General features: G+C 35.0%; 1 gene segment (V, D, J or C); it reads right to left on the reverse strand.

Annotated features, from left to right (window-relative positions):
* Positions 1–3,673: 3,673 nt before the first annotated feature.
* On the reverse strand, positions 3,674–4,181 carry LOC127156321 (immunoglobulin kappa variable 1-27-like). The segment is given in 2 exon segments: positions 3,674–3,996; positions 4,083–4,181. Coding segments are annotated over 2 exon segments (372 nt in total).
* Between the last annotated feature and the right edge of the window lie 9,841 nt (positions 4,182–14,022).

The raw sequence follows: 14,022 nt of genomic DNA on the forward strand, positions 1-14,022 counted from the left end.
TCCATTTGTGTCTGACAACATCATTCAACTAACAGATGAAGATGCATGTAGTGTTTGTTCAGGTGCTTTCCAGAAACTTGATCAGTAGCAGTAAATGTAGTCAAATAAAGCTCTTGGGGTTTGAACATGGTCTCTGGAGACAGAGCTGCTCTATTCTGAGAGGATCAGAATCACTCCACCCTGACAATGCAAATGGGATTTTCAGCCCACACTCCCAGTGTCACTGTTTGATTGGTTACATGATCTGGACTGAAACAGACCAGTTTCACTTCTGCAAGAGTCAAGCAGCACACAGACAAACTCATCATATTTATAGAAGATGAAAATATACATGGAAACATAATTAAAATTAAGATTCAGCCATTCTGACACTAACTGTGTAAGAATGTAAAACCTTCTGTGGGTCAAATGGAAAGGCTCACGTCTAGACAGCATAAGTGACTGAATCCAGTCTGTTCAGTTTGATTGACAGGGATCATATATTACGGCTAAAATGCAATGATAATTTTTTTAAACACTGACACACTCTCTTCAGAAATACAAGATTGATATTGACTATGATGATATTATTATTAGTGTTTGTGTTGATCAGTGTTGTGTGTGATTGTGTTGTAGAGCAGCTGCAGTTTCTCTCATCTGTATCAGTGCAGTCACTGTGACTCTGACTGATGGAGGTTTTTGTACGACTCTTTATCACTGTGTGAAAACATCTTTACTGTTTAGGTAGTGTAAACTCTGACAGTAATAATCTCCTGTATCTTCAGTCTGGACTCCACTGATGGTCAGAGTGAAATCAGTTCCATGATCGGCTCCATTTCCACTGAATCTTGATGGAGTTCCAGTATGAAGGGTTTTGATGTTGTGAACTAAAAGTTTAAGAGTTTCTCCAGGTTTCTGTAGGTACCAGGAGAAACAAAACTTACACCAACCGCCTGACTGCATGGTCTCCAATGGAGCTGCTGGTTTTACATGTCAGAGTGACTGTTTGTCCGTTCTTAACTTCTTTCTCTTAAAAGACATTAAACGTTTTGAACTGAGAAAAAATAAATAAATAAATAAAAAGTAATAATAATAATAATAAATAAAGAAATATAAAAAAAAGAATGTTGATGTTGTATTGATGTTTATAACATGTTTTATTATTATTATTATTATTATTACAGAAAAACTAATTAAATAAAACAATGAATTACCTTGAAAATACATCCCTAAGATCAAGAAGATGACGAATGTCATTGTAATCATTTTGTCTGTAATGATAAACAGTGTCAGCCATGAAGTGTTAAACTCACAGCACTATAAACACTCTCAGAGCACTGAAGCATGTGCTGACAATGCAAAGAAGTGGGCAGGATTAACAACAGCTTTAGCTGCTATCATTGTGCTGCTAACTAAAGCAACCAATAAATCAGTTTTAATTAATATATTTTTATAATAATTGTAATATATGTAAAAAAAAAAAAAAAAAAAGTTTAAATACATTTACTTATAAAATATTATAAATAAAAAATAGAATATTATAACATCATCAATATCATCAACAACAACATCAAAATAGTTATGTTATAATTAGTAGACAAGATAAATATATAGATTCAATGATTCAATGTTAATTCCTACACTGAAACAATGACATGTTGCTATCTGGGAAATCTTTTCATGTGGCCTTTTTTATCATTACTGTATAAAGATCAACAAAATCATTTCATATGAGTTTAGGTTGAAGCTGCAGTCTTTTTTTTGTTTGTTTTTGTTTTTGTTTTCTGTGAATCAAAATGACTGAGCTGTGTATGAAATATCATTATACTGTAGGAAACTCCATGATAAAAAAGGTCAAAGTTCACCTCAGATCAGCAGTGAGGCCAGAAATCTCTAAATGAATGAACCTTGGTGAAACGAGGTGGACCTCTACCCTGTGGCACATCCTGATTTTGCTGAGTTAGATGTGTTCCTGGGTCAACATATTTTGTTCACCCTGGAACAACATTTTAATCCAAAAATTTAATCTTGACCACATCCCTACACCGAAACCTAACCTTATCCATGAGTAATCCCTAAAATCAGAGGAAATGATAGATGAATGACACTGATGTACAAGCACAAAACACTGATTGTAAGCCTAAACTTCACAAAAACTATAAACTGTTTTTTTTTTTTTTTTTTTTCAAATCTGATTGGTTAATCACAATGTTGTTCCAGGGTCAACAAAGCATACCCGGTGTCTCATTTTAAAGCTATGTTTTAGCTGTAACTACTTTAAAAAAAAAAAAAAAAGTAGTACTGTCTGAAAAAAATGATTCACTAAAAAGAATAGGACTTTAGTTACATATTGGACTGTTTAGGACAAAGCAATTCAATAGAATAAACTCACATCACCATATATGAGAAAGAGAGCCGACACAATGTAGACACATTTGTCTTGTTATCATTTATTATTTGTATAATTTCCTTACAGTGTTTTGCAGAACTGCAATGTTCAGAAATAGTTTGAATTAAATGTTACAAAAATCTCTTTGTGTCATTGATAAGCCAGTTATCATTTGGCACACAAATAATATAACACAGGTACTGTCTGTGTGCAGTGAACAGGTTTTTGGTGGTCGTATTGATGCCCAGTGGCAGTGACTGTGATGTGGTCGCTGTTCATAATCTACAAACTCCATCTTTCCCAGCTCCCTTACATGAAAAACTTCCTCTCTGCACACCACAGCCCACAAAATCACACTGCTGGTGTTAGTGAAATACTGGACGAGACTTCAGAAACTTTTCTTTCATGATTTTATGCAGGTCTCCATTACAATGTTAGATACAGTTATTCTTCCAGTTCTACTCTGGTCCTGCATTGATACAACACAAAAATGACAAGACTTGTGTAATGTGAGCAGTAGTGATTCATGTAGTCATAGAGTTGTGTTGTGAAGACTCAATCTGGAATTTGTCAAGGCCAGAGCAAAATTTATTTATTTTTTTAAACGTGACACATCAAATGTGTTTTTGGTCTCATAGTCTGACTCCATGCTACTGCACAGGCACCACATACAGTGTGTGTTTTGATCCTTTATATTAACATTTTTAAATATAATAAATATTAATTCAGTTTTTGACTGTAATGCTGTGGACAATGGATGATATTTTGTGATGTGAAATATCAAACCTTTAATCTGTTCAGCATCTATAGTAGTTAAACTAACCGCTGCACAAGTCAAAGACCAAGTTCAAGACAGATAAAACTTTATTTTAAGGCCCAATTCTCACAGTTAAACAACTATTAACTGCAACAGTTGGCTGAATAAACTCATAATTTGCTGATTATTAATAGTTATGTGGTAGGATAAAGGGATCTAAAATATGGTCATGCAGAAAAAGGCATTAATATGTGCATTATTAGTACAGTGCAGCCAATATGATAGTAACATGCAAGTTAATTTAATTGTATTTATTTTGACTGCAATGCTTGTTGAGTGTCAAGCCTTTTTTGTTCATTCATTATAGTGATTAACCTAACCAGTACAGACTGAATTTATTATTAGATAGTGTTCTGCATTGCAATATAGTGATTTACAGACAAGAGTGATTGAGTTGATTCACACCCATCAGCAGCTGCAGTTTCTCTCATCTGTATCAGTGCAGTCACTGTGACTCTGACTGATGGAGGTTTTTGTACAACTCTTTATCACTGTGTGAACACATATTTACTGTCAATGTAATGGTAACTCTGACAGTAATAATCTCCTGTATCTTCAGTCTGGACTCCACTGATGGTCAGAGTGAAATCACTGTCAGATCCACTGCCACTGAATCTAGATGGAGTTCCAGTGTAACGGCTTGTTGCCAAATATATGAGGAGTTTAGGAGCTTCTCCAGGTTTCTGTAAGTACCAGTGTAAGTAATTACCAAAAAGCACTGCACTGCTGACTTTACAGTTTATTCTGACTTCTTGTCCTTGATCTGCTGTTATTGATGGACTTCGAGTTACAGTGTACTGTCCTCTACACTCTGAAAGAATAGGATAAGAATTAAAAATGGTGTATATTTCATATTTTAAAAGAATGAATTGTCTTTATGAAAGTTTTACTACAAACCTTGAGCAAACAGTGTGAGTGTCCAGATGAGGATGATGATGTTGTTCATTGTTGTTGTTTTGTCTTGTGTGATGATGAAGATTCTGTTCTGTTCTGCTCTCAGTCATGAAGTGTTAAACTCACAGCACTATAAACACTCTCATGCAAAGTGTCTCTCTATGTAAATGATCTTCATACACAGAACAGGCAGCTGTCAGTCTCAGACCGCAGATGAATTTCTTCATGCATGTTCATGTTCTACAAAACATTCAAAGCTTTATGATGAATATAAGCTATAGAAATCAGACAGACTCTCTACAATGAATGTTTAATTAGTTTACTGGGTTAATAATAAACCTAATTAAAGAGCATCTGCTTTCTAAAATCATAGATTCATACATATAAACCAGTTTGATGCTGGGCTGAAAACTGAGCTGATATTCCTATTTATCGCTGATAATAAATTATTTTGTGTGCAGTTCCATCTTGTGAATTTATTGCAGTATTAATGTTTGACTGTCTATCATTCAGTATTCTGTTTTGATTTTGAGATGTATATGTTCATTTTTAAGTGTTTAATGATGGTGGCTTTGTTTGTGAGAGATTTATTAAATTAATATTAATCTTATTAATATTTGCAGAAGTCAAAATAAATTACAGAAGGGTGAAATGTTATTAAAATATATAGATTAAAACTTAAAAGGTTGTTTAAAAAATGCTGTATTTTATTTAATCAAAATCCAGTTAGGAAATACAGTGCCCGCTTTAATTTTACCGTCATACATGCGTGCAGTGATTAACCATTTGGGTGGATGATAACAGCCTTCTGAGCCTACCAGTAGGCACAGCAGGTCCCTTCTGGCCCATATCAATGAGCTGATAACCACTGATAATGCCCATTCAATCGAGTAATAACATCCGAAGCGGGTGCTTAATGTCTTGGACTTATTTTTGTCTTTTTTTGATCTTAAAAAAAGGTCCTCATAAAATGCATGTACAATCGTATTCTAAACAATGTAGAATTTCATCCTAAAAGTGAGAAACAAATTGGGATTTGCAACAGAAAAAAACTGATTTCCTGAATAAAGGCATGTTTGGATTTTCTTGTCCTTGTGGTGATGAGTGCTGTACTTCTAATGAACCATTAAGGAATATTTGTGGTCGTTCTGTTGGTTGGTGCATTTGTTCACATTGTGCTTGAATTTAAATGAACTGAGATTAATGCATTTAGAAACATTTTGTGTGTATGGATAGTTTTATAAATTGTTTGTAGGGACATTTCAGAAATTCTACACACATCTTTACAAATGAGGCCCAAGAACTCAAGCTCATATTTTATAATCAGAAGTCACTCAGTGAACCATGAAAACACCTGCAGATGAAGGAAATTATGAGGTTTATTCTGTGTAGTCAAATTATGAACCTCAAACACTGAAACATTTCCTAAATTCACTATTGGTTCTCTGTCGGTTGATTCTGTGTGTTTTACTGTATCATGAATCTCCTGTGAGGTTGCTGAACATCTGCTGATGGAGCTGCTCTATTCTGAGAGAAACAGAATCTTGAAAATTTGTTAACATTGTGGTGGCAAGTTTTGCATAAAGAAGCATATTCTCTTGGTTTTATGACTCTGGGTTTTGTGACCTTTGCGTTCTGATCTTACACAGCCCCTGCCTGTCATTTGTTTCTCTGCCTGTTTGTTTTGTGTCTCCTTGTTTCTCCTAATAATGTTCTGCACATGGATTCAGACCCTTTCTGTCTGATGCTTCACATCTATGTCATATAAATAAATAAATAAATAAATAGTCTCTGAAAAGTTTAATGTTTTGTGTTTTGTTTTGTCATCCTCCCATCAGCAGCTGTGGGGTGAGTGTGATTATCAGGAGCCGCACTATGAAGAAAATAATAATGGGATGATAACTTGTTAATATGAGTGCAATATAATCCCATATGAATGTCCAATGAATAAATACAAAAAATACATTAGAAATAAAATTTCTCACCTTGCTGCCGCCCTCATTGTGCTGTTGCAGTAGGCGGCTGTCTAGTTCCCGTGTAAGCAGAAGATGACCCTGTTTATATGGCACACAGTGTTCTGGTTTGAGTGTATTTTGTTCAAAATAGTTTGTGTTTTGCAGAGTTCAGTATAAACAAACTGTTCAATAAAATGGTGTAATATAGTTTGATGTTTTTACATTGTTTGTACAGTTATTGTTCTACTGTATATGTAAGGTTTAATGTAACTATTTATTAATTTAAAGGTACACTGTGCAACTTTTGGCCCTCTGGTGGTTAACATTTTGGCATGCGTCTTGCAGAAGAATATTGGGTCTAATTCACTAATAATTACAATCAGTAAACTCTTCCCTAGTGAAAAAAAATATGCTAATACTTGCAGCCAGACTAATTGTCAGTATACTTCAAGTGTGTTACTGATTAGTTAACTTGAAGTGTGCTATTTTGGAACAACTAATTTTGTGCCAAGTATATTTTAGCTGTAATTAAATTGTAGTAAAACATAACTGTAAGTGTATTTAGTGTACTTTTATGTGCTAAATTGGAACAACTTCAAGTATACTTAGTATACTTTAAGTATATGCTGTAAGCTAATTGCATGCTTGATTAGTGATATTAAAGTGTACTTTGTTTGTATTACAAGTATATTACAAATTACTTTAGGGTGTCTTCAAAATATACAAGCAACACATCATAAATATATTATTTTTGAGTAAAAATATGCAAATTTTTTCCCCAATGCTGAATGCACTCCTTGTCAGCGTCATTAAAACAGTGTGAGTGAAATTCAATTTTTGGCCATGCAATAGTGTTTACTTGGCTGTACTTGTGACATCACAAACTAGTAGCTGAACTTCCTGTCCCGTACACTGTAAATCCTAATAAGTTCAGCTTACTTAAAAAAAAGTTTGGAAACCGATTGCCTTATTTTGTTAAAGCAAACTTGAAGGTAAAACTAAAGTTAATTTAATAATCAGTTTAAAGTAAAGAAAGCAAACTCTTACAGAGTAAATTAACTAATAAATATCAAGTTAATTTAATGTCATTTCTAGTTAACATACTCCAGGACATTTACTAATCTTACTTAAGATTTAATAGTAAGATTACTTTATTAATTCTATTTACCTAGCAGTGTTATTTTGTGTTGTGCAAACATCTTAAATACTGTTATTCTCAACATGGATTTAATCTGCCATTTTAAGATATGGGAACTTAAAACATTTCGTGTAATCGGTTTCCACATTTCTTTAAGTAAACTGAACATATTTTTATTCATTCAACCAGCATGAAATGAACTTAACACAAGTTTGAAATTCTCAACAGTTTATTTTTGTAAAAAACTTTAAGAATATCACAGTAATAAAAATTAGCTTTTAAAACATCTGTGTTCTTATAATACTCTTTACAGACTTCTTGACTGAACAACACTTTGTTGTCATAACATTATCTGGACCCACTGGAACACTGTTAAACAATAGAGCATTTTCAGAATGGCATGCAAACAGAACAGCAAAAATAAAATACAGGCCTTTAAAACCCATCCATGACAATTCTTCCCTCCATGACTGCGTTTATTGCATCCACAATGAGGGCATGTCTTCTGGTAGAACTGTGAGCAGGTCTACAACTGCTTGACTGAAGTCTGCATCCACATCCTAAGCAGAGAAATAAAATAGGTACAGTGTAAATTTCTTCATTTCAATACTGGAAATGTTCTAAAAGCATAAACTGACAAGGAACTTTTAATGCTTTTAATTTATAAGCAAACTGATTCATATTGATGACCAGAGTGAGTGTACAATGAGCTGTGCAAACATCAAGTACAAGGAAATGTAATTAAGCTTTAAATTATGATCACCAAAGAGAGATGACGAGATTTATAGTGTGACAGTGACATTTCACAATACATGATTTACATCAGAGCAAAAGTGTAAATTATCATTTGTGTCAACTATTACTGCATGCCTTGTCTTGGAAGTCTTGGAATATTACACACAAGTTCCATGGACTACATTTTTTGTACATTGTTTTCAACATTATAGATGTGAATTTACAGAACTTTTTTTTTTTTTTTAAACATGCTAAGAATGCTAAGAGCATTTTCTCTCTTGTTATGGAGTGATGAATCACACCCATCATTTACATGATTTTATCTTAAAGGGTTTGTTCACCCAAAAATTTAAATTAGCCCATGATTTACTCGCCCTCAAGGCATCCTAGGTGTATATGACTTCATTCTTTCAGACCAATCCAATCAGAGTAACATTTAAAAAATGTCCTGGCTCTTCCACGCTTTCCATGGCAATGGGCGAGTGTTTCTGTTCAACAGTTCAAAAGGAGTGCAAGAAAGTGCATCCATCCATAATAAAATGTGCCTTACACATGAATAAAGGCCTTCTGTAGTGGATTGATGCATTTTTGTAAGAAAAATATACACATTTAAAAAGTTATAAACACTTTTCTCTCACTTCCACTAACTGTCATACGTGCAAGCCTTTCCAGGTGGATGTTGTAGGACGTTTGTGTGCATGCGCTGGTGTAAATATGCTAGTCGAAATGTAAGTTTTTTACAGGAGCAAAGGAAGCAAAGTTTCCTTACTTTAGCAAAAGAAAACCAGTCTGCTCTTGGTTTATATTGAAATCCTCCGACATTCTTCTTTATGGATCTTTGTTTTGTACTTCTAATTCGTTACTGGTGTTTCATTTCGCTCTGTCCTGTGCTTCCATGTTTGTCACTAATCACCGGCGCATACGCACACGCACATCCTACATCACCTGCCCTGGATGGCTTCTGCCTATGACAGTTAGCGGAAGTGAGAGAAAAGTGTATAGTTTTAAATATGGACATTTTTCGTACAAAATCATATATTCGCTACAGAAGGCCTGTATTCACCTCTCGGAGCCGTGTGAGGCACGTTTTATTATGGATGGACGCATTTTACTGCACTTCATTAAACTGTTGAACAGAAACAGCCACCCACTGACATTATAAAGCTTGGAAGAGCCAGGATATTTTTTAATATAACTCTGATTGTATTGGTCTGAAAGAAGAAAGTCATATACAATAGGGCTGTATGATAAGATTGTCATGCGCATCTTGTCAGTAAAGACGGTTATGTGATTAGTAGTAAATCTCCATCACATGCATTCAGATGGAGCGAAATTTAATACACAGAGCCTTAGTTCGCTGACAAGCTACGCAATATCGCGTTCATAATCAAATGCAATTCATCTGCGAGTATGAACGCGATATTGCCTAGCTTGTCAGCGAACTAAGGCTCTGTGTATCAAATTCCGCTCCATCTGAATGCATGTGATAGAGATTTACTACTAATCACAGAACCATCTTCACTGTCGAGATGCACATGACAATCACATGTGATTTATCGTGCAGCCCTAATATACACCTAGGATGCCTTGAGAGTGAGTAAATCATGGGCTAATTTCCATTTTGGGTGAACTAGGCTCTTTATTTCAAGAAGTTTATTTCAAAGTGTGTAAAGTGTGTAATGATGTTTGTGATCACTCAACACAATTTTGCGAATTTAAAGCATTTACACCAATTTCAGTAATAAACTTTCACAAAAGACAAATATAGCATCTACTGCAAAACTAAAAAAATAATAATAATACACAGAACCTTTGACAATTTTTCATAACCAGAACTATATTCATATTGAATAAAACAAAATGATGAGAGCAGAAAATCCAGTAATACTTACGAAACACATCCTGTAAAATTCCTGTGGGTCATCCTCCAGGATGACTGAAAGGCCCTGAAGTACTGCAGTGGAAACATCAAATGACTATGAAAAAATAGAGACAGGCTGAGGATAACAATCATAAGCAAATCATGATTAAAAGATGACAACTACAGTCAACATGATAAAGAGATACCTTTTAATTAACTTGATGTGAAATTTAAAATCCTTTTTTCCAGAAAATGTCAAAAGTGCAGAGTCTGTGTCCAGTGCTGCACAGAACTCAGATCCGAGATATGCGACTGAATCCTGCAAAGATCTAAGAACAAACATTGAGTGGCTATTAACATTTTGAAGGACACAATCCATAAACACACTTTTTGAAAAGGAATAGGGTTTTGAAAATTTTGGAAAAGGAAAAAAAACAGGTTTTGATGAGAATAAATGAATAAATCTTTTAGTGAAAAGTCATCAAGGGTATTAAATACACATTTGTATTAAATTTACAGTCTTTGAAAGGACGCTGACCTTTATTGTTACTTGTCAAACGAGTATGCAAATGGAATAAAATCTGACACATCATCTGGCGCAGTTAAAGAAAAAGTTGACCCAAAAATAAAAATTAGCTATTAATTTACTCACCCTTACGCCACCCAAGATGTTGATGAGTATTTTTCTTCAGCAGAACAGCAAAGAAGATTTTTAGCTGAATATGAGGCCTTTGGTGATTGATAAAATTTAAGTCAGAAACTGTCCATTTTTGGAGGGAAAAAACATATAAAGGAGCACAAAATTAATACCTGTTGCTCCTGATCATATACTGAGGTTTTATCAAGCAAGATGATCGATCTGTGGAAGAAAATGAAATAAACACTTTTAAGTCTCATTTACTGCATTCATGTTACATTTATCTAAGTAGATCCTCTCTGCAAAGTAAACACGAATGTAAAGAGTGTCTGTTATGTCACAAACATAGCACTTGTAACAAACATAAACTAAAGCATCTGAACTTACATTTCCACTGCACAGCAGTCATCAACTGGTATTCTAAAATAATAAAAAAAAAATGTGTTATCCCAATCAATCAAAAATCAGTGAACACTGAACAAATAAAACCAAATGTATAGAGTGTTTTTTTCTTATGTAATGTAAATGGAAACATCTGGTATTTTAAAACTAAGATAGTTAACTTGCATTTAAATAAGTTTCAATGTTATATATACTCTGCTTGAGGAGGTAGGGGTGATGGGTCTGCTAAAGACTTGTTGACAATCTCAGAATGCGTGTTGTTTCTTACTGCCTGCACATTACCGTAATTATCATACTAAGCAGGCATACTATTTTCGTCGCAACCAGGTATTTCTAACAAATAATGCTACGGCTTGACCACAGTTTAGCAGTCATAGTTGCTTTCAAAATCGCCGTGTCAAGTTAAAAAGAGTTATTTTAAAAGAACTCGTCTGAAGATGTAGCGTTCTTTTCCATCCGTTTGTACACTGACCGGATCGCGCGCTCTCTAGCGTGAATGCGGCGGTGTCTTTGAGCTCCTTATTCGAATGTGCCGCGTCCAGAATAAGATATCCTACAGCATATGCTAAGCGCTTAAGAAATTAAAAACGATCTCCTCGTTTGAAGTGTTTTGTTTACTTCTCACTGAAAAACGTCACATGAAACAACCGTCGTTTAAATTACTCCTATTCTAGTAACTAACTTATCACTAGCACGAATGGATAACATAGTAATTAATAGACAACCAGCAGCTAATTTTACAGATATGAAGCGGACATTAAGTTAAGTGGTTTGAACAGAAATCGCTTCAAATAATGTGCAGGGTCAACCGTGTTTGAGTTCTTTGAATGGGCTAAGATGTTCCACAAAACAGCATGCAACAAAGTGCATAAAATCTAACCATCATAAGGACTAGCAAGCAAAAAAATCAGAAAATGGGACTTAAATTAAAAGCTTTTACCTTGATTTTACCGAAATAGATGCTCTGCAAACACAAGTTGAATCCTCAGCGGTTGTGCTTCTGCGACGTGGGGGAGGGGCAATTGTCGCCCAGTGCGCATGCGTAACAGCATGTCTTGGACATTTTGAGTAATTTTACTTAAATTTCATTAGTTATGGGAACTATCTAGTGCTGGGCGATATGGAAAAATCATATATCACAATATGGATTATTTTATATCACGATAATGATATATATCACGATATATCACAATAAAGTACGTTTTCAGTTATTCTCTGAAAAGTTTGACAAAAATATCATTGCATACTTTTTTTGCAACTTTATTTTGAAGTGACATTTAACTGAACTGTCACAAATGAGAAAAATACATTTTAGTGCAAGGGGCGTTTTTTCATACGGTGTGCTTTTTATGAAAGACTCTTTAATTTTAGGCTGGCTATATTTTTTCTCGCCACTTGCCCGGGCTGTTTCACAACTTTCTTTACGTCGCATTTCTTCGATTCTCCCGTATTCTTTTTCGTGGACTTTCTTCAAGTGGTAAAAGAGGTTTGTTGTGTTAGCGTCGGGCGCGGACCCAGCAAACAGGGGACGTCCCCCGGACGTTACGAACGTCGGTTTGGGTCCGCAGTACGTCCGCTTTGTAACGTTCGCTGGCGGACGTTTGGACGACGTCTGTATTTGGTCCGCTTTATAACGTTCACTGTCGAACGTTTAAGGACGTCCGGATTTGGTCCGCTTTGTAACGTTCGCGGACGGACGTTCTGAGGACGTTCACTTACGTCCGCATTTGGTTCTCTTTTTGACGTTCGCTGGCGGACATTCGGAGGACATTCGCCCGAACCAGTTTGCAAACATCCCTGTTTCGTCTCTCATCATTTCCATAACAACACATGAAAAATCCAGTCGCCCATGCTTGGACTTTACCTGACACCTTGCAACTCAGAGTTCATTAAATTAAAGACAAGTAATAATAAAAAAAATAATAAACCCATATTGGATTTTAAAGGATATTTCCTTAAAACAAAATCCATTTTTTAACTGTGATAATGGAATGAAAAATGGAAAGATTGGCATTATTATTATTATTATTATTATTATTATATACTATACTATAAACTATATATTTTAATTTGTGGCAAAATAAATAACTTTAATTTATGCAAAAGAAAAAGTAACTTCTGTAATTATCAAATCACGAGTCTGTTTCAGCATTTCGACATCAAAAACAAGATACACTTCAATAATGTAATTGAACCTAGGCTACAATTAGGCCCTATGTATTCCCCATACATAAATAAAATAAGGTTGAATCCCTGAAGAGTGATGAATGCAGCCAAGGAAAACATGAAGAATAGAAAAGAAAGTGGAAAATAACACAGGTAAGACAAATAAATCAGTTCTTACTTTTTAATATTTACATAGGCTATCAAGCTGTTGGTAAGCTGACAAGACTTAGTTATTAAGGAAAATTACTTTTTTTTTTTAGTTATTGCATTTAAGACTGTTATGCAGCGCAAAAATAAAAGTGTAAAAGCCAATCAGCTCGTGATCGAGTGACGTCACTTAGGGTACGCGCATGTATCCATGGCAACGCTGAGCTGCTGAGTGACAGTTAACGGTCATGGTGATTTCCCCAGATATGGCCTTGAGTTTTCGCTTTTGTCCGGTCGAAAAGGTATTTATACTTTTATACTTGTAGACATTAAGTACCGTAACCACTGCGTATCTCGTAATATTTACATTTTATGAAAAGTTTACCTTTTAAAACGTTTGCTGAGGCTGTCCGTCGTGTAAGACTGCTGGCCGTTAGCCTAAACACTTTTGAAGCTAACGTTAGCACCCATATAGAAATGTGATACATGGCCATATATGAACATATATATATATCCTGGCGTTAAGGACTTTCAGAGTAAAGATTTAAACTTGTTGTGATGAACACTAGTTAGTGTAAATACGGCCTTTCATCCGTATTAGTCACATCCGGGACATTTGCTCGTGTGCGCGCCTGACCCATTTGGAATATTTTTCACAGAGGCCATTTTCTTCCCTCGCGATGCGGAGACAACGGAATAAAGTGTTTCATCTTAAGCACAAAATGTGTTTTGTAATATAATATCGTTTTATAATTATATTAATGGGCTGTATGCCGCTAAACCTTTCTCAATTTTTTTTTTTCTACTCGCGATGCGGAACAGACGAGAGCTGTGTACTCCTGAACTTCTTCCCAGAGAGATAACGTTATTTCCTTTCGCTGGCAATGCGGGGCAGACAGGGC

This window comes from Labeo rohita, chromosome 25 (genome assembly GCF_022985175.1).
Source record: "Labeo rohita strain BAU-BD-2019 chromosome 25, IGBB_LRoh.1.0, whole genome shotgun sequence".
Taxonomy (NCBI): Eukaryota; Metazoa; Chordata; class Actinopteri; order Cypriniformes; family Cyprinidae; genus Labeo; species Labeo rohita.